General features: G+C 38.5%; 1 protein-coding gene across 1 annotated transcript; it reads left to right on the top strand.

The window, feature by feature from the left end:
- jakmip2 (janus kinase and microtubule interacting protein 2) lies at positions 1-24038 on the top strand. Its single transcript, XM_006784998.3, has 24 exons — positions 1-136; positions 11234-11481; positions 11682-11936; positions 12085-12327; positions 13595-13804; positions 14192-14290; positions 14433-14579; positions 14687-14827; positions 16392-16448; positions 16770-16892; positions 17140-17268; positions 18407-18490; positions 18612-18674; positions 18766-18864; positions 19936-20037; positions 20167-20220; positions 20304-20369; positions 20458-20526; positions 20918-20995; positions 21184-21234; positions 21658-21810; positions 21917-21982; positions 22305-22381; positions 23908-24038. Exons 2-23 carry the CDS (start codon positions 11353-11355, stop codon positions 22353-22355), a joined length of 2469 nt encoding a protein of 822 aa, XP_006785061.1. The 5' UTR covers positions 1-136; positions 11234-11352; the 3' UTR covers positions 22356-22381; positions 23908-24038.
- The last annotated feature ends 1835 nt before the right edge of the window (positions 24039-25873 follow it).

Here is a 25873-nt window from a genome sequence, read left to right as displayed (position 1 = left end):
CTTCATTGTACGGGGCTGCTGCTGATGCAGAGATCATAGCAGGCGATTGTGTTTCTCTTAGTTAGTAACGGAAGCATGCCATGGATGTGGTTTCTCACCCGTTAGGTCGTCACATTGGATGGGAATCTGTTGTGAGGTAAGGCGATGAAATCTGTCGGCAGTGTGGCTGCTGTAGTTGAGGTTTATCACCGTCTGAACTGGGAGTTCCTGAGACTAGCGGGCCTGTTGGCTTGACTCACACTGATCAGCCCAGAAGCGAAGCGAGAGATATAAACTGGTTTTGTTTTTTTAATCGCACCTCTACTTGAGCGAGGAGAGGCCACCATCGCGTTCTGTGGCATAAAACCCTAAAGCGTGTCTTATTTAGCCGGCAGCAGAGCTCTATCCTGCCTGTCGGAAGTGGCAGAGCTCGGCCTACACCAGCAAACCCTTTAAAGATGACGAGGATGGAGCCTGAGTCCGGGTTTTCCTCGCCATGCAGAGCCGGATGCTCACGCTGCATCGAGCATATTTCGAGCTTTTCGTAGCCGTGATTGTTGTGCTGTGTGGATCCCAGGTGGTGTTTCTTGTGCCTCTCGGTAAAGACAGAAAAGCATCCTTTTCTATAATTATCAGGCACGTGTGGTTTTTCTGGACGTGGGTTCTGTTTTTTCCCTTCTTCTTCTGCTTGACAGATCGTTACACGTTGCTGGCCGTGTCGTAAAAGGAAAGGATGCTGCAGTGATGCTGCAAGAGGATGCTAGTACACAGTGGGTTGGCAGGGCCTCCAGATTGAGGCTCAGAGTCTGTAGCCTACAACTGCCTCAGGGTGTTACACTGGCCTGATTTAACAGACATCACCCCAGCTGGGAAGGTGTTTGTCACAGTATTGTTTTATGGCCAGGGCAGATGCAGGCTAATAACTGACCACAAGCTAATTGTTTATAGATTGCTTTGTAAATGCAAGAGTCATCCAATAGAAAACACTGATAGCAAAATGTGGCAAAAGGAGATGGCAAAAACATGAAAAAAAATTAGATAAGACCTTTTTTTCTTTGGTTGGACCTGTGGGCTTATTACTAATAATAATGCTCTATAAATATGTTAAATATGTTGCTGTTGTCAGAACCAGCTGAGCAGAGGTGAGGAAGTTATATATATCCCTGTATCATTAAGTCTAGAATCCTATTTTCAGTTCTTATCCATGCATCATCAAGGATTACTTTGGGTATAAAGAGGAATTTATCGTCCTGAACAACTACAAAAGCTTGCAGCTTTAACATAACAGTCAATGCTAACACCATACTATAATTGCAAGCCATCACTACATATTACAGCCATATTTTATTTAGATGTTATAATGTTTGTGGACATTTAGCCAGGTATACAGGAAAAATTACAAATTAAAATTTGCAATAACAACGATGCAAACCACCATCTCTGTTCTCTGTTTCAACAAATGTATTTTTCAATTTGTTAATCTTGCAAGATACACCTTATTTCCTATTCTTATTAATACAACTATTGTTTTAGAATTATATTTACTTTTTCAACTTTAGTTTGTTTAAATAGGAATTATTAAATAAAAAAAATGAAAAGAAAACCAAGTATTTTAAACATGGAGCAGATGTACACCATAGTCATTTAGATCCATTTCCTGCACTATTTCCAGCATTAGCAGAGCTCTGCTTATACACAGGGTTGGTATTTTGACCTCAGGCAAATGGATTAGAAAGCATCTTTTGGTCAGGACTGAAATTTAATCCGAAAACAAGAAGAACAGTTCTTCTTCACTTCAGCCAAAGTGATGGCACGTTGAACCAGGTTATGTCACAGCTCTATACCAGACTGATTAAACTTAGTTTGCCCCTCGATGTTCGGGCAATACTGGCATTGGTCTGGCTAACTTTTACTGAGAGGTTTGCATAACAGGGATTAACTAAATCAAAAATAGTCCTGAAATGCAAGATTGTGTTTGCTGAAAAAAGAACATGACAGAAAGATAAAGCTGAAAGTGACAGTTGGTTGAGCAGTCACAAACACGTGGACGTAACATTGCTAAAGAGATCAGTCTGTGCGTCTAGGTCTGGTATTAGGGAGGAGGTTGGATTTCTGCTTCACATCTGGAACTCGAGCTGCCAACAGTGTTCAGTCTGTGTTTACAAAATCATATTACACATATCATATCATATCTCTGAGCCTTAAGTGATAACTGTTAGGTGGATTGTGACATTTATGAATCATATTGAATGACTGAACATACAGTAGGGTATTTATTCCTGTGTGCTTTGATTTGGCAGAGAATTATGTATACAAGAAACACATTGTACCTGCATGTAGACATGGTCAAGACAGTTGAATTATCAGATTCACAGTTCTCTGAACCAGAAGTTAGAGAGGAGAATGGCCAGACAGAGCTAATAACAAAGGCAACAATAACTCAAATAAACACTTGTTGCAGCCAAGGTATGCAGAAGAGCATTTCTGAACATGTAATACCTTGGACCTTGAAGCAGATGGGTTGTGGGTGCAGAAGACCACACCAGGTGCTGCTTCTCTCAGCTAAGAACAGCAAACTGAGGCTACAACCCATATGTGCTCATCAAAATTGGACCATAGAAGATTGGAAATAACGTTGCCTGGTCAGATCAGTCTCGATTCCTGCTGCAACTGTCGAATGTTTGAATTTGATGTAAACAAAATAAAAGCATGCATCCATTCATCCTCAACAGTTCAGGTTGCTGCCAGTGGTGTGATGCTAATGGGATATTTTCTGCATGAAATTGTGATCCAATCTGGTACTAGCAATGTGTACCTAAAAAGTGGCTGGCATGTATGTTTTCAGTTTTGCACTACTAGTGTTCATAGTAAAGCAGTGTAAAAATCCACATCAATAGGTGGAAGGCTTGGTGGTGGCACATATTAAACAGAAGACTTCCAACCATGTGACTGTTTGGACAGGGTTAGGGAAAAATGCTTGGCTAGGCTTTGAGAAAATCACAATATGGGGAAAATGAACCTTTTCAGAATGTTATCCATAGAATTCTCGCATCTGTAAAAAGCTTATAGTCCTACAAGTAGTGCCGACGCCTGTTTTCTGAAAAAGACAAGGTGTTTTACATGCCCTTACCACAAGAGTAAGTTTACATATACAGAGATTATTTCAGTCATCTTCAAGCTTGGCCACTGTTTACCACATACTGTATAAATAAATGTTTGCAGAAATCAGTAGGGTCCCGTTTTGGAGCAGAAAAATGTATGTAATCTCTTTATGATACATAAAATCAATGGCAGTGAATTAGCTGCCATTGATTTAAATGCATTTGGCAAAACTGTAACACCCACTGCTATATGCAGAATCAGCATGTAGTCCAGGTTAACATTAAATCACTAGCAATTGTTCAAACAAAGCAAAAATGCGTCCTTGTGACGCATCAATCATTTCTGTGTTTGAACTCTATTTTCAGTCACACTGAAGCTGCGGCTCGTATTTCTAATGCTCCCTCTGATAGTCTGCTGGAAAATCCAGTGCTAACAACCAAATTTAATGTCTGAGGAGTCAAAAGTGGGTCATGGTGCCAGTGTGCTTTGTGTTGTAGTATTTAATGCACACAAGCTCACATTGATACACCAACACCATTTTTCATTCTTAGCTATTTATTTCATATTAAAAAAAATCTATCCATTCTAATCAGTTACTGTGAGCATGGATGGTGTTAGTTAAGACTTACCAATCGTATCTCCCAGTCATCACAGTACTATTACTACAAAACGTGTTCCACTTACATGGTTTTGTTTTTAGTGTGTGTTTCACCAGTGGTTAATGAAGCCTAACTTAGGGACATTTTATAATGTGAATGATGCCATCACACTTTAAAACTCCCAGGTCATTGTCCAGCGGTGCAGTTCCTTAGAGCTTTTTCACATTTTAGCTCTCTGTTCTGTGTATTCTAATGTATTTTGTAGTGTATTGACTTCATGGCTTAGTCGTGACACTCTAATAAACTCTGTTTGAAGCTTCTGACCCCTACTATCATTGAAAAGCTCAGATAAGGTTGTTGTTCTGCTTGCTCAGCAACAAATTGCATTAACATTTAGATCCCCATATTGTTTCTCTGTATTGGATTAGAAATTGGACAGTTACATTATTATTATTTTAGGTGGTCTAAAATCTGCCTCAAATGAATACCAGAAGTCTTTAAGATGTCACATTTACCATACAGCTTCAAAAGGCAGTAGCAGTAACTCAGTACAGCTGTGACCTTTTCTGTTTTACATGCATTTCTTAGTGAAGCTTCAATCTCACCTGGAACTTGTTTAGGACCGAATAGCCGACAAAAATATCAACTAACTTGAAACCATAGTTGAGCATTTAGACACTAGAGATGTAGATTTTTTTCTCTCTCAGGAATTGATGAAAATTATACCAAAAGGAAAGTGGATTTTGGGCTAATAGTTATTAATGGCAATATGGCACATTCAGTTAAAGAGCAACTAAACCTGATAGGGGGATTTATGCATAATACAGTAAAAGGAGTTTTTCTTCAGTGAGGTAATAAAAAAATAAAAAATAAAAAAGCAAATATCACCAAACACTAAAACATGTTTTAATGTAGCTTGCCACAGCGTGTCTGCTAGGTAGACCTACAGTCGGTTTATTTTTCAGGGAGTGGAAAAAAAATCCATTACATTACAACATCTGTGACATTTTCAGGGATGGAGAAAGATGTAAGAAAGTGAGGAAAGGCGAGAAAGATAAGAGATTTTTCAAAGGTAGAGACTCCAAGGACATTTGAAAAACTGGAATTTTAAAGCTTCTTGTAATGTCCTAATTCATTTTGTAGTGTTTGGATCGAAACATAATGTTGCAAATTTCTTTTTTTTCATATTGTGAAAGTCATTCCAAACAAAGTGAAGTATAAGAACTTTGTGTTTTTCAGAGGGTGTCGTTTAGAGGAGGCTTAAGTCACTAGCTTGAAGGACTGCGGTGAAGTTTCCAGTAAAGCACCACTATATGCTGGATGCAGAGTGGCTGTGGTGTTCATGTTCAGTGTTAGGTTACATCTAGGATTGCAGACATCACTTTAAATTTAAGGTGATGACACTGATTAGATTCACTTGCCAAATCCTTCCTTTTGCACTAGCTTTATGCTGTCTAGGTGTTGGAAAGCAGCCACGATAGCTCGTGTAACCTTGCTTATTTGTTTGAATTCAGTTGACTAAATCCACAAAGAGCAGAGAATCTGGTCAGCTGATGACAGCCTGTACATAAGAAATCTCACAATGAAAATTACTGTGACTTATTTCTAGGTGGTTCTTTTCCCCATACACTGCTACACGCAATCTTTTCACACCTGCCAAATCTCACTTTACCCTCTGCTTGTCAGGTGTATACCATGACACAAAATAATTGCTTTTGCTATCTGTCTGTGAGACAAAATATTTTGGTAAGTTGGATTTCTAATCGATATTATGCATTTATGTTTATTATATCAACAATATTTAAGACCCTGTTAAAAACTTCAAATAATCAACTGACAATAAATAAATAAATGTCCATTTTTGTTCAAGTGCAATTAAACAATTGTTGAATTAGAATTATGGACCATTTAATTGTTGGAGAAATTGCTGTTGAGTATTTTAAAGGTTTTTTTTTTATACTTGGTTGGCATCTCTTTGCCTGTCATCTCCACATAAGTCAAGTCGATTGCTTACCATGCAGTACTGACCTATAAAGATATCCTTGTATACGGTACAAACACTGGGAACATAGACAGCGGTCCAAGAAACATGTTTTAAATATCAGCACTGAATTGAAGGTGAACGTGATTGGTCACAAATGCATAAAATAGTGGTCTTTGTGGATTAAAGAGGTATGGTCACCACATATATTTGATCTCATAGCATTAGCATCCTGGTTTGCTCACATGAGTTATACATTTTAGAGATAATGGTTAAATCTCTATAGTTAAAAATGTATTATTCAAGTGATGCTGCTGTGATGGATGCTCGATCTTCTTGATCTGCTGAGTGCTCACTCGTTCTTAGAGGAATACTGTCAACAGAGTTTGAAAGATTTGGTTCCCTAAACCCTTCTTGGCATGAAAGATGCATTTTCATTAACTTGTGTTAGTCTGTGAGTCCATAAAGTGTTACTCAGTTATGTCATTTCTTATCCAAGAGGCTGCTGTAGCTGTCGGGTTTCTTACAGTTAGTTTCGACGGCTACCAGGAAGCTTGTATAAGGTACTGATACTCTAAGATTTTCTTTTATATAGTGTCTTAGTCTTGTGTGATGTTGATTGCTAATATTGTTGTAAAGATTTTGAATGAGTGTGTTGTGTGAAGTATGTTGAGTATGAATATTGCACTTTTTAAAAATATAGCAAGTTGTCATTTTTTTTTTGCAGTACTAGGGTTGAAATTTGTTTCTTTACAAAAGAGTCTTGTGTTGTCTTAGCATCCTTTATTGTTTTATTTATTTCCTCATTTGAATCTATTTAAACTTTTTATGCAAATGAAACATGAATTATTTTCTAAATGGCTTGTAACCAGTCAGCTTTGTCCAAATATAAGATATAGGTTTAGAGTTTAGTGTTCTAGTGAGCTACAGTTTTTATGATGATGATCTCCAATCACAGCATTATAATTTGATCATAATATAATACTAAAATATATCTGAGAGATGCCTCTCAGACTAGCTTAAATTGTCCATTACCTGCCATTTAGCAGCTTCCAAAAAATTCCTTACTTTATATGCAAGGCTTCCCGCTATAAAACCCCATGTTTAAATATTAAACTGGCTCTCATTGGAAAAGAGGACAGTGCTGAGTAAGAATATTACTTGGGTGTTCCTGAGGGAAATATAGATCACAAATGACAGCTCTGAAGGATTTTTTTGCTATTTGTTAACAAGCAAGGAAATATGAATCACAATCCTTCCCTAAAAATCTTGTTAAGAGTCACCAAAGATGCCTGATACTGAAAGTGATATATTGAAAAGTAGAAGTAGAAGTCTGTAAGGTTAGAAAGCAGGTACTTGTGTTGCACTGAGCAGTGGAACCTATAATGCCTCTGTGTGGGTGAATAATGTTCATTTGGCTAGCCAACAGATCGTTTCCCTGCTGGGGAACGTAACTGCAATCAGATTGACTTAGGCTTATCGCAAATACATATCTAGCCTACTCCTCCAGAACAGTATCTGGCTTCTGTGGATGGTTTGTAGGTTAATACAGTATTAGTAGTCATGGTGAGGCGGTTGGCTTTGCATGATGATGGTCTAGTCAGGTTAACCAAAATGAAAAGAGATGACTTGTCAATGAATTATCAGCATTACTATTATTAGAGTTTTCATATATGGGTATTGCACTCATGCCACAAAGGAGAGTGTTGTACATTGTATAACAACATTATGAATATCAAAGAAACAGGAAGTGTTCCTGTAAATGTAGAGTACCTCAACTGCCTTAGTATTTTCCATATTATAAAAACTTGTGTACAATACACCAATCTAAACTTATATCAAATGTATATTTTCCGGTCAACATTTGCTTTTTCTGTGTTCAAAAACACACGCGATGGGTGAAGAAACAACCCGGTTTGCCTTCAAAACAACATGAAAACTACATAAATCCTCCAAAAAGTGTTTTTCACATCACTTGTGGCTCTGGAAAAATTGTTATAGGGACTTGTTAATATGGCCAAATATTTAATTATTTCATAATAGTCGATCTAATTAATTAAATATTAAAAATATATATATATACAATTGAATATTGAATTGGCAGGAGAAATATCTGTTGAAATATTTCATGTTTAAGGGTGTAAATCTGGTTATACTTTCACATCATACTTAGAAATCTACTGAAGATGCAAACTCGAGTAAGCTCAAGTTTCCTCTTCAAACATTTTCAAATTCGTTCATAGATTACAGACAGTGGTGTTAAAATGGTAATGTACATGACATAACTGTCCTGCACTCTTATTGCAAATCATTTTTGAAGTTGCTACTTGTTGCTACTTCATTAGTGTTACTTTGGACAGCCTCCTGAAGTGATGCTTAATAACGCCAGCAGTACTTCCGAAAAGCCGCACTGTAAACTAACTGCAAAATAAGGAGCCCATGTGGACTAAACGTGATGATTACTTCATCTCTAATCTGCATCGTCAAATCTGTTAAGCAATGTTATGTCATTCCACTTCAGATTATGAGGGACGTAGTCCAGTTCCTTCTGAGTCATTGTGACAATGCACAGTCTTTTTCACTTTCATATGAACATTTTGTGGGTAGTGTATTAGAGGAAAACAGTCTGCACATCTCTACAAATGTGTTAAAACAGTGACCTTGTAACAATGTTTCCAAAGAGTTTAGAAACAGTTTAATCTATAAACCTTTGGTTGAATCTGCATAGAACAGGCAAAGTCACGAATAGTTGGTAGTCATATTTATATGTATATGTATATGCCATTTAAGAAGAATTTTAGCAGCACAGCCATTACAAGAGCCTAGTAACGGCTAACCTTCATCATCCAAATCATCAAGGGACTATCTATATCTGTGTTCTTCATAAGGTATTAAAAGTAAAGTTAAAAATTTCAGCAGAATACATTTTCAAGACTAATATTAAATACAACATGTGTGTTGTACACACAGTCACACGCAATACATCATACTCTGTTTTTCATAATTAACATATTTCATGTTAGCATATGCATAATACATTAGAAAAGGCACCAAACCTGTAATCTTTAGACTTCAACTCCAGATGGTAATTTGAGTATTTATTATTTATCTATTAATTTTTTTAGACAGATTGGTCAAGGTAAAGCCTATATTTACCTTCTTGTGTAATTAATTTGATTGCCATAAGAACAATGTCTATTTTAATCAGTAAAACAACAAATATATGAGCTAAAAGCTGTCCTTTTGGCTCATGAGTTTGCCATTTATTTTTCTCTACCACTGAGCAAGACAGTGAAGCCTTACTGTACATCTTACATGCAGATGCAGTAAGTGCGGTAGGCCTGCATTACCATCTTTAGGCGACCTTAGCTTCTTGAGGTGACTGTTGTTGTGATTTGGTCCTATATAAATAATATTGAAATGAACTGAGCATTATTTTACCCCGGACTAGTGTGTGAATATGTTATGGTGAGGATGTGTGAAAATAGACTGTGTTCAGTAAACTGATAGGACAAGTCTCTCATAGTCTTATTTTATCCCAAATGTCCTATATTTGCTGCACAAGTCTATCTGTGGCTTTTAGCAGGTCGTTGGCTTTCAGATGACCTCAGGCTGTGCACAAACAGAAGTCAGATTGTGGGGCAGGAAGGATTACCACTGACTCGGCATATCCAGACAACCATCTGTTCCAAAACCACTTTGGTTTGATAATCAGCCAATATGATCAGGACAATTTCACTTCCTACTTGCTTGTTCAGGTTTTATTTACACCGCAAAATTTCTCAAATGGAAATCTCTTGCCACAGAAATTGTCATTATTGGCTTCTTTCTGTCTAGGCAAAGCTTCTTGAGACACACTGGATCTGTATGACCTTAGGGATTTACCATAACATAATGCATGTGTAGGTCATCATACTGAAAGTAAAAAATTGTGAGGATGTTTCTATTGTGTGCATTGTGTTTACTGCTTTTTTGTTATGTTAATGAGTGACTATAATTTCTTGCGTGACTATAACTAGGCATGTAACAGTTGTAATCAAAAAAGAAATCAAATGCACATGAAAGAAGCTGACCGAGCAACAGTCACAAAGAACTACGGTTCTAAAAGGTTTTATGTAACTTTTTATGGACATGCGGAATTTACAGGCATAAAAAATATTGAATATAACTGATTCTATAAGGCTGAGAGCAAAATACTTTTAGGAAGTGGCATCAAACTGCTTTATGCCACAAAGTGAGGAAAAAAACAGGGACCAACTCCGGCTTTCCTTTCACAGGTCCCAGTTAATGGACGGGACAAGGTGTCTCACATGGTTTTGAAGGGAAAAAGGCAGGAGCTCCTGAGATAAATCTGCATAAGTGCAGAGGAAACTGCTCACAGGAGGTTTCAAACATATAAATCAGAAAGTAACCGATGTTGCCGTTCAAGTTAATATTGTCATAATTATGAGCTTTTCCATTTAGGTAAGCCAAGTGCAAAATTCCAATAACATGGGGCTAATATTAGCCTAATCCCTAACCTTAAATGGGTTGCTGGCAGATCTGAATATTAACAAATTAGAACTAAATGCTTAAAAAAAAAAACCCTTATCTCCATTTTTTATGCCATGCTAGCAGTGTGGCTTTCAAGGATTACCATTTTAATTCCACAACTTCTCAACTGCATGTGGCCAAACTGCAAGAAAGCTGGGTCTCCCCCAAGGGGAGTCCTAATGAGTTTAGTAGGTCCATGACTTTTTGGGTAACTGTTACTCAGAAAGTAGAGGTTGACCACTAATTACTACGCTGGTAGTTTTAAAACTGTATCAGTGGTGTCTGCATGTTGAACAGATAGCATATAGATACAGATGGATAGATACGGTAAAAAGTCCCAAGTGGTCAATCAGGCTTGAAAAACTGTAGTGTATTTATATTTTTACCATTTATACTGACGTTTAATAATTGGAGCATGTTGTTTTTTCTACCAAACTAAGGTGGTGCATGTTTTCATTTTGAGCCTGTTAACTGGCATGAGCATTTAGCCCAAATATGCACTATTCCCAAGTTTGTTACTGTATTTTTCAGTTACATATTTCAGATTACATTAGATAAGATTAGACTTCATTCATCATTTTTATATAATTACCTAAAAATGAAATAGCCTTCGTTAGCCAACAAGTTGGTGGTGGAAATTGGTTTGAGGAGGTTAGCGTTAGGGCTAGGTTTTAGCTAGGTTATAGCCTAGCATTAACACCTCCACCCTTGTCTCGCTTCCATGTGCTCTTGCGGTGTTAACAATGCATGCTTGTCCTAATCCTGGGGGAGACCAGTGTTTTTTATCTGGGCTTATACAGTGTAGCAGGACAAGCTTGCTAAAACACTGTATTTCCGCTAATCGGTGATTCCTACAGTGGTTTCATACCTTTTGGTTTGCTTGTCTAAAGTCTGACGGGGCAAAACATCAGTTTTGTTGCTATGTTTCCAGGAATTTATTATTTCAAAGTACAAGAATCTTATTCATACTCTGTTTAAAGTAAATCTGGACTTGCTTTGTCTAACTCCGTCACTCTTTTGTCTCTCCTCCTACCCCAAGCCCTTGTGTCTAATAGGAGAATGAGGAAGAGGAGGAACTGGAAACCTTGGGAGCACCTCGGAACGCTTATATGAAGTCTCAATGAAAGCATTAGAACAGCCTCTCTAGTTCTTGAATCAATGGCTAAGAAAGGGCGTACGAAGGGCGAGAAGCCCGAAGCCCTTATTTCTGCCTTACAGGCAGCTAATGAAGATCTCAGGTCCAAGTTGACTGACATTCAGATAGAGCTGCACCAAGAAAAATGCAAGGTACTGTACTGGATCTCATATGCATATATATATATGGACTATTATCTCTTGGACCACTTTCTGTGTAAATACAGTATTTTTAAAACCTTAATAAAGTTTAAATGTTAAAATGTTCAGAACCATCACTGACAGCTTGAGAAATTTTTATAGTATGTATTTATGAAAAATAACCAAACCCTTCCTTTCGTGCTCCTCTAAAGGTGAGCAAACTGGAGCGAGACAAGGTGCAAGAGGTGAAGCGGGTGCGAGAGCAGGAGCAGCACCGTCATACTGCCATGCTAACAGAGCAGCGGGCAAAGTGGCATGAGGAAAAGCAAAAGGAGCTCCAGGCTCTCAGGGAAAACCTGACACGGCAGCACGAGCAAGAACTGGCCCGCCATGCTAAAATCAAAGACCAGGAAAACCAGAGGCTGAAAGCAGCACTGAATGCCATGCGTGATGGCAGTGGAGAGAAGGTGAGTTTAAAGATGTCCGTGAAACAGATTTTAAGATTTTCATTCCACCCTACACTTACTTGTGTTTCAGAAAAATGTAAAAATAAATAAATAAATAAAACCCTTATCAACCTAGTCAACCTTTTTCTTTCTGCCTTCACCTTTTCAGGTACGCACAGCACTGACTCTTGAAGCCAAGGAGGACGCACGTCGTTTCTTTGACCAGGAGAGAGTTAAACTCCTGCAGGAGATAGCAGAGCTGAAGTCTACTAAAAAGCAGACTGACGAGGCTCTCAGCAACATGATCCAGGCTGACAAGATGAAGGCTGGGGACCTGCGGGTGGAGCACCAGCAGCACCAGGAGCAGATCTCTAAGATCAAATGGGACTGTGAGAGAGACATCCGCAGACTGGTATGAACAGTCACTGCAAATAAACACCATAAAACTAGAAACAGGTTTCACATGTATTTTCAACACATGAATAATGAGCATGTCACAGTTTCTGCGTCCATGAATCTGTGATCTTAGGACTCATAAATAACTACACATAAAAAATGTTAGGGAAATCTATTTATGTTTTGTGTTTGAAAGAAAAAAAAACAGATTTTTAAATCACCAAAAATCAGTGTTGGTATACTCTTTAAAGTCTTTTATTGTTTGAGCTTTAGTAGACACAACTCTATAATGGATTCAGCCTCTCACGAGACTTCGAGAAGTCTTCAAAGAATTTTAACAATCATTACTTGAATAGTTTCTCCAGCTAGTATGTGTCTACAACAGAGTATACAGTAGTCCGCACTTTAGTGGGAGTGGAATAGAGAAGAGTGGGGTAGATTTTTATCTATTTGAATGAGCTACATTTGTGTTTAATGCAACCTATGTAAGAACAAAAGAGCAGCAGGGAAAACATTTTCATTTGTAACCTGCATAACGTAGAGACCTGGTGCTGAGAGAGTTTAATTATGGACACATCTAATGCTGTAAATTCCCTTCCAAATTGCTATCAAGGCAGTCTTTGTAATTTATCTGTCAGTCGAAATGCCTAAAATTTGTTTTTATTTAGCCAATAAAAAAACAACAACAACATGGTATTAAAATATCTGCATAAAATCCTCTCATACCTTTAAAACAAGCTTTAAAAATACTGGTTAAGCCCTGAAAATAACAAAATAATTGCAAAATAATTTGTGCAATAAATTCTTCAAGTGATAGATTGCACGACAATGCCAGATGTAGCAAACATAATACAATTTAAACGTCATATATTCAAATTTATATTACATTTATGTCATTTTAAAATTTCATCAGAAGGCTCAATAAACACTGCACTTTCAAAAATGTCAATTTTCTCATAATTGCTTCATGGTTCAAGCATAACATGGTTTGGGTCAACTATTTTTTTTTAAGTGCAAAGGCAACATTTATGGGTCTGTTGTTCCTCTCTACTTGTGTAAGTCGGTCTGGTTTCTTTACAGTTGTTTGTTAGTTTTTCAGAAATACATTAAAAGAAAATACAAGCAAATATCATATTAAACTTTCTGTTCTAACATTTAAAACCCTAATTCTGATCATAATGTCATAAACAGTGATGGGAACAATTAGGATAGCATTGGAAATAAAACGCCTTCCTTTCAGCCATTACTTAATGATTTTTCCATTTCCTTCTCTCACACCTCAGGTGGACGAAATCAAAGGTAAAGACCGCACCATTTTCGCTCTGGAAAAAGAACTGGAATCGACATCGGGTTACTTACAGAAGCTGCAGCTTCAGAAGGATGCCCTGGATGAACAGTTATTCCTTGTTAAGGAGGCTGAGTGTGGCCTGGGAAGCCCGAAAAGAGAAATCCCAGGCAGAGCTGGAGATGGTGCGGAGCACTGTGGCAGCCCAGTAAGTAGAGAAACCATCGAGAAGCAGCTCAGGGAATTAAAACAAATAATATTAAACTGCTAATTTAAAAGAAACTGTCTTACTTCTTGAATTCACTTCATTACTTTTGCTGAAGCACTTGAGTGCACTTGGTTTAGATTGTTTTAAAAGTCTAGTAGTCAAAATGGAAACCATGTCATGTACAGACTACAAAAAAACTATAAGAGAGGGGCAGTCCACACATGAATCAGCTCCAAGTTATAATTTAATTTTAATGAGTGCAAAACAAAACCACTACAAGACAGGATGGACTGTTCTGTTTTGCAGTCCATTACATCACGTATTCTTCACACTTCCCTTGTGACTTGATTGGTCAAACGATAAAGGATTGCATTTTGTTTGTTTCAGGACATGAGGAGAAACCAGAGGCGTATGGCTGAACTCAATGCTACTATACGCAAGCTGGAGGACCGCAACTCACTGCTGGGGGATGAGAGGAATGAACTGGTACGATGAAATTCAAGAAACATTTTTAATGTTTCTGCTTTTCCTTGAAAGTTCCCAGCTGCTGTTTCGTTGTCATCTCTTTTCTTACGGGTCTTCCTTAATCACCATTTAAATTAAATTTATGATTTTTTCCCCTCACTAGCTGAAACGTGTTCGAGAGTCAGAGAAGCAGTGTAAGCCCCTGCTGGACAAGAACAAGCTGCTGAGTAAGAGGAATGACGATTTGACCCAGACGATCCAGAAGCTGGAGGAGAAGCTGAAGAGCCTGATGAAAGAAAACCTTGAGATGGTCTGCACAAAGTATCAGTAGCATCATTCTGTATATACACACGCTGACTTACAGTTGAATAGTGTGATCTCAGTGGACACTTCTCTGTGTTTTTTGTGGATCTGCAGAAGGAGAGGATAAACTCTCATCCTCCACTGAAGAAGCTAAAGTCTCTCAATGACCTGGACCAAGCCCATGATGACCAGGAAATAGCCTTTCTCAAGCTTCAAGTCTTGGAGCAGCAAAGCATGATTGATGAGCTGACAAGAGTATGTTTCTTATAGTGTTTCAGTAATTTATCAAGTAAGCCATGTTGTTGCCACGATGCTCTAACATTTTGACACAGTCCTGATACAACACTGAATCTTTCTGCTTAGGTCAGATAGATTCAGATGAAAAGAAAGTAATCTCAGAGGATAATGAAGTATTATGACATCATGGTCAAGATGACCCACAGTAGGGACCTGCTCCAAACAGGACATAGTTTGCTGAAAATTGGTGTAATGCTTGTTAATCTTGTGAAAATGTATTGCCATGACTATCCTTACTAGAAAACTAGAAAATCAAGCACAGTATAGAGCATATCCTAGTTTATATGTTTGGGTTTGATAAATATGACCCATAGCAGGAATTTCAGATGAGTTTTTTTGTCTACAATCATCAATTTTGATGGTATTTAAATCACACATATTTTAAAACCACATATGTGTTGTTCACATCTGTAGTAGACCACTTTGCAAAAGTCTTGAGCCACCCATCATTTTGTCTTCAGGAATAGTTCTCCAGGCTTTTTGAACTACATCCCAAATCTCTTATGGATTTGGCTGCCTTTTGTTGCTTTATCTGTTAAAATGATGCCACACTGCTGGAGTAATGTTGAGGTCCGGACTCTGGGGAGGTCAATATTTCTATCTAAATATGCTTTTACTGCACTGGTAGTGTGTTTGGGATCGTCATCATGCTGAAAATAAAATGATGCTCTTGCCAGTCTGAGCCTTTCCAGGTGGTATTGCGTGGTAAATAAAAATATGGATGATACTTTTCAAGTTATATAATTCCATCAATTTTTAATCAAAATTGATGGAATTTCTCTTTCCCTTCCTTAAGAAGGAAAAGAGTCTCTGATGAGGCCTGATGGATCAACTGAAGGACTAGGTGGATCTCAGATCCTGTGTCAGGTCTTTGATGGATCTGTTTCTCAAAGGTCATGACTTTCACATATTGTTGCAGAAACCTTTTTAGCCCTGCCACTTCTTCTTTTGTCCTTCACTTGTTCAGCTGCCTCATTTCTTTCAAGGATACACGGTCGGTACACCATGCGAGATATGTTAGGTATTTGCTAATAGCTCTTTGAGAATCACCTTGAAACATATCAAACTGTGTTATCTTCATCATTTTTTATTATATTCAACTAAAGAAATGCATCACTGGTTTGTCCATTGAGTTAGGTGCCTTTTCTATGCTTGGGTGATTCTTAAGTCAGTGTTAAGTGTTTAAACAAACAAACAAAATGATTCTCTGAAAATAATTAGTACTGGACTGAAAATAAGTTATAAACCAGTATGTAAACATTCAGAAACATTCACAGATATTCAGAAAGCCTGGAGAAGTATTGCTCTAGACCACTTTTTGTTTCCTTGGAAACAAATATAAAGAATTGAGGGGTGGCTCATGACATTTGCACACCTATAGCACTTTTGCTATGGGGTAGCTCTTGTAATTTTGCTGCTTCTATAAATTTGATCATGTAACCTAAAGAAAGAAAATCAAAGAAAGTAACTGTGTCTTTAGTCGTAGTGTTAAAGTGTGTTGTTCATCTGTCTGATTTTCCAGGACCGAGAAAAACTCCTAAGAAAGAAACGGCATAAAAGAAGTTCAAGGCCAATAAAGGTAGGATAAATTAAATTTGTTAATGGCTGCTTAATTTAAAGTGTTTGTAGAAAGTGTGCATTAAAAAAAAAGTATGGAAGTCAGTCCTGTTTGAGTGGATTTTTTCAATAAGAGTGTAAACTGTAGTTAAACAAATGAGTGAGTGCAAGGAGACACTCGACCTGTTAATAATGCAGGAAACAAAACTAAAAATTGAGAGTATTTAACACAAAACGTGGCTTTTTGTTAAATGTGAAGCACCAAAAGGGAAAAAAAGTGTATTGATTGCTCTATCGTGAAAGATTTGGGGTCTGGAAATATTTTGGTATTTATTTTCTGCAGAGGCATATCGTGGTTGATACTTTCTTTGGGTATGATGAAGAGTCTATGGACTCGGAGACATCCTCAGTGGCTTCATTTCGAATGGACAGAACTCCTGCTACTCCTGATGAAGACCTGGATGATGTATGAGTTTATATTTATCATATCCAAACGATAGTCTAGCATTAATCTCAGTAATCTCATTTATATTCACATCAGGGCCTTCAATTGTGTTTTTACTTTTTAAACTTCTGCTATCAACATCAAATTTGTTCAGTCATACCAGCTGGGTAATGTAATGTAATGTAATAGCTCATCAGATGTATCAGTATAATGATGCTGTCTCCTAGAATCATAACCTTTGATCATTTTCCTGTGTGTATCAATCAAGAGTCTAGCCAACGAGGAGTCAGAGCTACGTTTCCGTCAGCTCACCAGGGAATACCAGGCCTTACAGCGAGCTTACGCCCTGCTGCAGGAACAGAAAGGAGGCCTACTGGATGCTGAAATCGAAGCTAAGGTACATGTATAAAGATTAATTAATTAGTTACTGCTCAATTAGTCTGGAAACCTCTGATCTGGTCTGAAACTGTAAAGTTACAATCCCCCAAAAATTCTAATGTCCCCCCGAGGATTATTTAAGTTGGAGGTACAACATGGTTCATTCAAGGTTACGTCTGTCTGCCTTAGCAGTGAGAAATTCAGTTATTGAGAATTTGATTACCACTAGTCTGAAGTATTCATCTAAACACATATAAAATCATTTTTTGACATTTATTCTATTGTATGAGGCTGTGAAAGAGTCATTTTGAGCGTGGCCACATCATGTGGATGTCAGATGTACTTTTTAATTAGTTCAGCTGCCGTCATTGATTGGGTAATGTCCCATGCTTGACCAGGACACAAAACATTCTTTTAGACTTTTCAGTCGTTCTCTTTTAGTGTCTGCATATAGTGACATTATGTATGTTGTATTTTGGGTTGAAATGCTGCAAAAAACCCTCAAAAAACCAAAACTGTCACGTCCGGTGTGGCAGACGTGTGGAATTGGAGATAGGACCCAAAATGCGGCAGCTCTGGTGCAGATGAGTGTTTATTTAACAAAAGAAAATACAAACAGCAAACGAAGATGCAGGGAGGTCCGGGGAAATACATACGGGGAGACCGAGGGGAAACAACACAGACGAACCAGCAACGACTAAGACAGAAGACACGACTTAAAAACACTCAGAGAACACAGGGAGATTACACACAGGTGGGGGACACAGCTGGGAGTGATTAACGTGACGAGACTAGGGAGGCAAACTGAAAACACTCACATAAGACGCAGACCTTCACAATAAAACAGGAAACACATACACGCAAAGACACAGACTAGGAAACGCGGACTTAACACAGGAATAGATGGGCAGAACAGAATAACACTAAACAGGAGGAACAACAGAACCAAAATCACACTAATAGAAAACACAAAACGCTGGGTCAAAAAGGACCCAGGATCATGACAAAAACAACATTTGTAAGAGTTTTAGGTGTGGCTTTAAACAGATCCCATTATAGAGCCTAAGTGCAGTCAGGAGTGAACGTCAGACAAAAATTAAAATCTTACCAGATTTGAATAAAAATTCTAATGAATATCTGTTTTGCTCCTGGTTCAGGCTCACGAACAGCTCCAAGCAGAGGTTCTCAGGTATAAAGCCAAGATAGAGGACTTGGAGAAGGAACTAACCCTGAAGGGACAGGTAGGATGTGTAAACACACGTATGAATGAAGGTGGTTACATGTGCGCATGAGGGGATTGGAAAAAATAACCATATTTGTTTAATAAATATATGAAATGATGTGTACCTTTCCACCAATCAGGACTCCAAATGGGTTGAAGAGAAGCAGCTGTTCCTAAGAAGGAATCAGGAGTTGTTAGAAAAGGTTGGACTCACATTTTTTTCGATAATCAGTGAACAGTGAAATAGTGGAAATGAAAACAGACACATTCATTCTGATCCTTTGTGGCACCCAGGTGGAAAAGCTGGAGTCAGACTGTAATCGGCTGCAGCAGGAGCTTCAAGACTCCAAAGATCAAAATGAACTGTTAGAGTTTAGGATACTGGAGCTAGAGGTACGTCACAAAGGGTTTTCTACCAAGTAAGGTAAGGGTTGTCTGTGAATGTTTGCGCCTAATAATCAGATGAGCCTAAATAACTTGCGTGTTTTTTACTGAGTTAAAAACGTTTTGCTTTCCCAAGAGCTGAGAAAAAGTGATTTTAGTGTAATTATTACACAAACAACACTCTGATGATTAAAGCAGCCACATTGGTTTTACATTTGATAGATTTTCTTAAAGTGAATTAAACCACAGTGAAATATTTCATGGCAAATAAGGAGAGACTGTAGCCACTTTACTGGGGAAAAGAAGTGGTGTCTGAAATTATCTAATTTTTTCTGAAGGCTGGGGATTATATAGTTTCGTAAAAGTACAAGGTAAACTTTGAGTGAACACAGTGAGGTTTTAAAAGAACAACACAACACAATCCCTGCTTTAACTACACAATCCCTGCTTTAACTACACAATCCCTGCTTTAACTCGGGGACTGTGGAGAATCGTTGTTTAACAGGGTGCATGCCTCGTGTCTTGGAATGGCTCCAAGAGTCTCTGATTTCCAAGCTCGATAACCAGCTGACAGCGGTTTCTGTGTTCTGGCTTCGCTCCGGAGCAGTAACTGACAGCAACTTACCAAGGCTTTAACTGCCACCTAGTGAACACAGAGGAAAAGTTCTTGCTCGGACGTGCCGTGCACATTCACCTGATTTCACCTCTGGCACCGTCAAAGTGATTCAGCCTCGGTTTAAACTAAAAATCTCCAGCGCTGCTGTCAGGTTTGGCATGTCACTAGTTAGATGACAGCATTTGCAATGAACTTGTGAACCAAGTTAGAAACTTTGTAGCTGAACGGAGACAGTGCTGCTTACTAAAACTCAAGCATGCAAAGAGAATCACTGATAGAGACTGATATAATCCATCATTAGAACTCCGGGTAAGACTGTCACTTATCCTGTTTTTTTCTCTCCTGATTTAAATATTAATTTTAGGCCCCTATGATAGAGATTATGTTATAATGCTGTTATAATTCATAGGAGGCTTGCAGAAGACTTTTTGCATAATAAAAAGTGGGTTTTTTTGCTGTTTTAGGAGCGTGAGAGGAGGTCTCCTCCATTCAACCATTTGAGAATGCATCCTTTCTCTGAGGGAGTCAGTGCACTGCAGATCTACTGTATGAAGGAAGGAGTTAAGGTGCGCAGTGAGACGGGCTGATGCTTTATCATAGTTTATCGTTAAGTAGCTAAAAACAGCAAAGATTAAATGTTAAAGGAATTTATATGTATTTACACCCTAATCAGTTTTATTGTGTTCTTTATACAGGATGTCTGCATACCAGATCTCATCAAACTGCTCGATATCCTCGGAGACAACGGGGTAAATTCATACGGAACTTAACATTTCATTTTTCGTCGCTAAAACATTTACATTATTAAGGTTTAAATGTCTTTTTTGTGCAGAACTTAAGGAACGAGGAGCAAGTGGCTATTATTCAGGCTAGCACTGTTTTGTCACTTGCGGAAAAGGTAAGGCTGGAAGCTACATTGTGTTTAAATTAACATCAGATTGTTCTGTGGTTTAATAAATCCTGTTTTGTTGCTTGTTATTTTCCAGTGGATTCAACAGATTGAAGGGACAGAGGCAGCACTGCACCAGAAGATGATGGACCTGGAGATAGAGATGGTGGGACACAACAAGGGGCAGACTTTGTTTCATGATTATCATTTGTGATATGACGGATTCTTCTGCTTAACCTTCTGACTTTAAGACATTTAATTAACATTCTTTAGATAAAGTCATATCATACCCGAAGAGTCTCCATAACCAGTATTTGAAGCACCTTGTTCTTTATTGATGGTTTATTGAATATTCCATGTTGTACCCAGATCCTTCCTGTAAGTTATGACTAGTAAACCAAACAAACAAAAAAATCTGCCATTGATGTTGGGTTTTCTTCACAGATCCATATCCTATAGTTTCAAACAGTTAAACCACATGTTAGGATGTGGTTTAAGTTTATGTTATCACTTCTTTCTCTGCTAAACACTGGTCCTAATATGCTCCATGTGTACAGGAGATGTTTTGCAAACAGAAAGGATATCTGGAAGAGGAGCTGGACTACAGAAAACAGGCCCTGGATCAGGCATACATGGTGGGTGTGTTTTTTGTCTCTTTTACATCTGGGGCTGAGAAAACAGTGCCTCGTTTTATTTGGGGTCTAATTTTCAGTTCCCATTAGAATCATGACAGTATTGTTAGGTGTGTAGCCGTTTGAAGAAAAGTGAATAAGTTCTTACAAACTTAACTAACAACACTTTTCTACATTGCTTCTCTTCACAGCAAATCCAGGAGTTGGAAGCAACCTTATACAACGCCCTGCAGCAAGACAAGGTCTTTTATTTGCCATCACGCATTTATGCATTGCCGTACAGCCATAAATTTTTACCAAAAAAAGGCTGAAGAAAACAAAAACAATTGTAGCTTTGTTGAGTCTCACCCATCTTTTGAAATGTCACCATAGTCATCTGATACATTGGGTGAGGTTTATCTAATTAAGATAAGAAATGCCAAATTCCTCCCAAATAATTTGGATCATCGAAGCTGTTGGCACAGCTAGTTCTTGGTAAACGAATGACTGGTGTGAGATTATTAACAGAGATAAAGAAACAAAAAAGGCTTCTACAAGCCCTCAAGGAGTCTTATGATTTGATAAAGCCTCAGCTGATAAAGAGCAGTAACACTGGAGGTGTAAGGAGTCTTTCAGATCAATCACAATCCAGTATTTGTGCTTCACGCCTGTCTTCTTTTCACCAGGTGATAAAGTACGGCGAGCCTCTGGATGAGCTTCAGAGGGACGAGCTGCGGACGGCGGTGGAGAAGCTGAGGAGGCAGATGCTGAGGAAGAGTCGAGAGTACGACTGCCAGATCCTCCAGGAGAGGATGGAACTTCTGCACCAGGCCCATCAGGTCTGTTGCTGTCTGTAAATGTGGCTGCTGATGATAGTAGATTTGTAGGTCACATGCTTTATACTTGTATTGTTATTATTTTTTTCCCCTCTCTAAATGATTGCAGAGAATTCGTGACCTTGAAGATAAGACAGAAATCCAGAGGAGGCAGATTAAAGACCTGGAGGAAAAGGTAGGATGTGTTTGATGGCCTAATGTGAAAACAATTGGATGCAGAAATATCTAATTTCTCATGATCAGCAGCTTGGCTATACACTCATAAAGGAACGCTAATTTAATTTTGATAGTTTAGGAGAAAAGATAAAAAGGGAATCAGTCTCAAATCTCAAATCATGTGATATTCCTAAATATGATTTCATAATTCACAATGAGCCACGCCCGCTGCACAGTGAACCTCTGTTCCTGTCCCTTCTGTGACTAACATGTCTCAAGTGTTCCTCTAATTCTCTTCTTCTCTTCCTTTGTCCCTCCTTCATCTTTCTTTCTTCCTATAGTTTCTGTTTCTGTTCTTGTTCTTTTCTCTTGCCTTTATCCTTTGGCCTTGAAGTCTTTGGCGTGTCCTGTAGCAGAGGTGAGTCCTGTTGGGCTTTCGGTAGAAAATTCAAATCACTGCCATCCCTCTTTTTGACCTTGGTTAAATGTTTTACTGAGGAAAGCCATAAATCTCAAACAGTTTTACAAATTGACCACTGGGTGGCTCTGTGTCTTTCAGAATCAAGAAAAGATTTGACCCTGGTCTGCACACTCTCCCACCTTCCTTCATCTGTCATTACTTTTTCTTTATACTCTCATCATCTTTCCACCTATGTAGTTTTGTTACAGTTTCGTGATATTTTTTTTCCATGTTTTCTGTGTTTCGCTCCATGTTTACATTCCATTTTTACCGTCTTGGTAGCAGATACCATGAGCACCTTTCTATCCATTATATATTTCTTCATTGTCAACTCTTTGGTTAAAACCATTGTTTATACCTGCATTGCAGAAACCCTTTGAGGTTTGTGAATTGTTCTCAGCAATTTGTGTTTTTATAGACTAAAACTAAAGTTACCAATTAATTTATTATGGCTGATGTAAAAACAATATATGGAGAAAAAATTCATGTTCCCATCTAGCTGAAGATAACAAGTCCAGTGTTCACTGACCTTTTCGCTCTGGTTTGTTCTCTGCTGCTCAGCTGTTTGTGCATGGAAGGTTAGAAATTTTACAGTTGGTTTACAAGAAGTGTAAAAGCAAGGAAAAGCACTTTGACTGGAAAGAATACTGGGAAGAACACTCAACGGCCGCTTTATTAGGCACAATCACTCATTAACACAAATGACTTATCTTCCAATCCCATGGCAGCAACTTATTGCATTTAGGTTTGTAGACTTGTTCAAGACGACGCGCTGACAATCAAATCAAGCATCAGGATGCTGAAAAAAGGTGATTTAAGTGACTTCGAATGACTTTGAACTGAGTGTATAACGTGCCAAACGTGAAGCAGATGGACTACAGCAGCAGAAGACCACACTAGATGCCACTATTGTCAGCTAAGAACAGGACACTGAGGCTACATCTTGCATGTTCTCAGCAAACTTAGTAGAAGATTGCCTGACCTGATGAGACTCGATTTCTGCTGCAACATTTGGAGGTTCGGGTCAAAATTTGGCTTAAACAACTTGAAACCATACCATGCTACGTTATATCAACAGTACAGGCTGCTGCTGGTGGTGTAATGATGTGGGGGATATTTTCTTGACACTCTTTCTGATTTGTAGTACGAACTGAGTATTGTTTCAACACAACAGTCTTCCTAAATATTGCTGCTTACCATATCCATCCTTTTATGACCACAGTGCAGCACTAGAAACGCATACCTAATAAAGTGGCCAGTGAGTTTAGTCGTAGACTGTAAAGCAAAAACAAATAGTAGTACAATTCTAATATTCTCATGAGAGACAGCTGAGTACAGAGACTATAATCTTTAGGACATAGGGGCTACTCTACTGCTACTGACTGAGCATACCGATATCTAAATATGATAAAAATGTGCCACATGCTGCACGTTTTGTGTGTTCTAATCTAATCTTTCATGACTTCTCTCTCTCTTTCTCTCAGGTGGTATGTCAGCTTGGGGATCTTGTTTGTGACTGCAGTGTTATTTATTTTCTGGACAAGTGTGAAACGGTGTGTGTAGCAGTGGCTGCTCGTGTCATAACATCAGTGACTGCTGTCGGTATAGCTGGATGTATTGTGTGCTGGTCGGATCACACTTCAGAGTTATTATTATTATTGTTATTATTATTATTAATATTGTTTTTTAACCGGGCGACGTTGGTTCTCATCCTGCTGCCCAGGATGATATTTTTAGGACATTAAATATCTCTCCAAGCAGCTGAGAATACAGACTGCAAGGAATGGCAGGCAATTGGGAAAACAGATATAGTGCATTCAGACACGTACACACACACACACACACACACACACATACACATAAATAGTTTTCAGACACACATGCATTTACAGACATATGCAGTTGCAAACACATGCTTTGACAATTTAAAAACCAAAGCCTGGGATATGTTCTCTCTGCCATGCAGGGTAATAATATATCACTGACCAACATTTAGCCCCAGTGGGAATATAAACAGACAGAGAGCTCATAAACAACAAGGAAAACAAACCACCAGACCACAGGCCGCTCTTCTTTTTCCCCCTCTGTTTTTTTGGCGTTCAAACCTGAAAAGAAGTTCTTGAATGCAACCACCCGGTGAACTGAAGCGAGCCAACTCAGGGCCTTACGCACGCAGAGGCCATTTAAACAGTGCTGGTCTCAGGTCAGATTCTAACAAGGAACTTTCGGGACCTGGTTTCTTCAACCAACTGCCCTGACATTGCTGTTCAGAGAATGGTGCTTACACACTGCTTGCACTCTCCAGAGGTCACGTCTGCAAAAGGACACAGCTACACTGCAGAAGCTGGTGTGTACAGACACTAATGGGAGATACGGGACACTCAGGTTGACATGTCTTCACTGGACACACATAACAGACTCGAGTGAAGGAAGGTGAAAATAGATTTTGGGAGAAATGCCACACTTGGATCCAGCTCCACTCAGCCTGGATCTGTACAGGAGAACATACGGATTGTCAAACTGCATCTTCTTTTTTTCTCAAAAGCCAGCAGACTGTAAAAGCTTTACCCCCTGGTTGTCTTTTTTTCCCCCTCCTTTCTGTGTTTTTTTTACAGCTCCTACCACTGACAGCCCAAGAGAAAACATCCCCATTCTGTATTGTAATATACACATTGTTAATATGTACATGTGTCTGAATAATTTCATGTAGTCTCCCCTTTTTTCTGTGAATAGTGGAAACTTTTGTTTATTCTCTGATGCAGCTTGAACAGTTGATGTACTTGGCAGTTTAGAAATGACTTGACAAGGGTGTAAATTGCTCTGTTTTATTGTGGTGATGGCTGCAAAGATGAACATTGTTTCCTTGAAAATTATAAATGAAAAAAATAATTTTAATATGAATGTGGAATAATATAAATATTTGCCACCCCTTTCCTTTCCCCCCCATCCTTTATCACATAACGTGTATTGGATTTGTTGTTCTACTGTCTATATCGTGTTGCTCCAGCTGGCCAGCAGGGGGTGCTGCTGTCGACCTGTGCGACTTTCCCAATTTGCCCTTTAAAGAAACATGACCTTTTACCAAACTTGTAAATATTTCAGACTGGTTTCCAATGAGCTCTGGTCACAAAACAACATGTAACACTCATGTTGTCTGTATTTGTTGGGCAAAATTTCACTCCATACTCCGAATTTTGTAAGGATGAAAGGAAAAAATTATAAAACAACACTACAACATCAGACCTTCGTTTAACCCAAGAAAACTGCAGGTCTCCTCTTTTTCTACTAACCAAAACATCTTTGATACTAATGGCCCTGTTTTGCTAAACTCTGCTGGCCACTTAGGTGTCCACTTCCCCCAAAAGGAAACAGGAGAAAGTGGATGCAACACGACACCTGCTTCACTTCTCTCCCGCCAAGCTGACTCTGCCCAGTCCCTAAAATATTTAC

This window comes from Neolamprologus brichardi, chromosome 10, assembly GCF_056152115.1.
Source record: "Neolamprologus brichardi isolate AB-2024 chromosome 10, ASM5615211v1, whole genome shotgun sequence".
Lineage (NCBI taxonomy): Eukaryota > Metazoa > Chordata > Actinopteri > Cichliformes > Cichlidae > Neolamprologus > Neolamprologus brichardi.
This window is presented reverse-complemented; position numbering and strand designations above follow the sequence as displayed.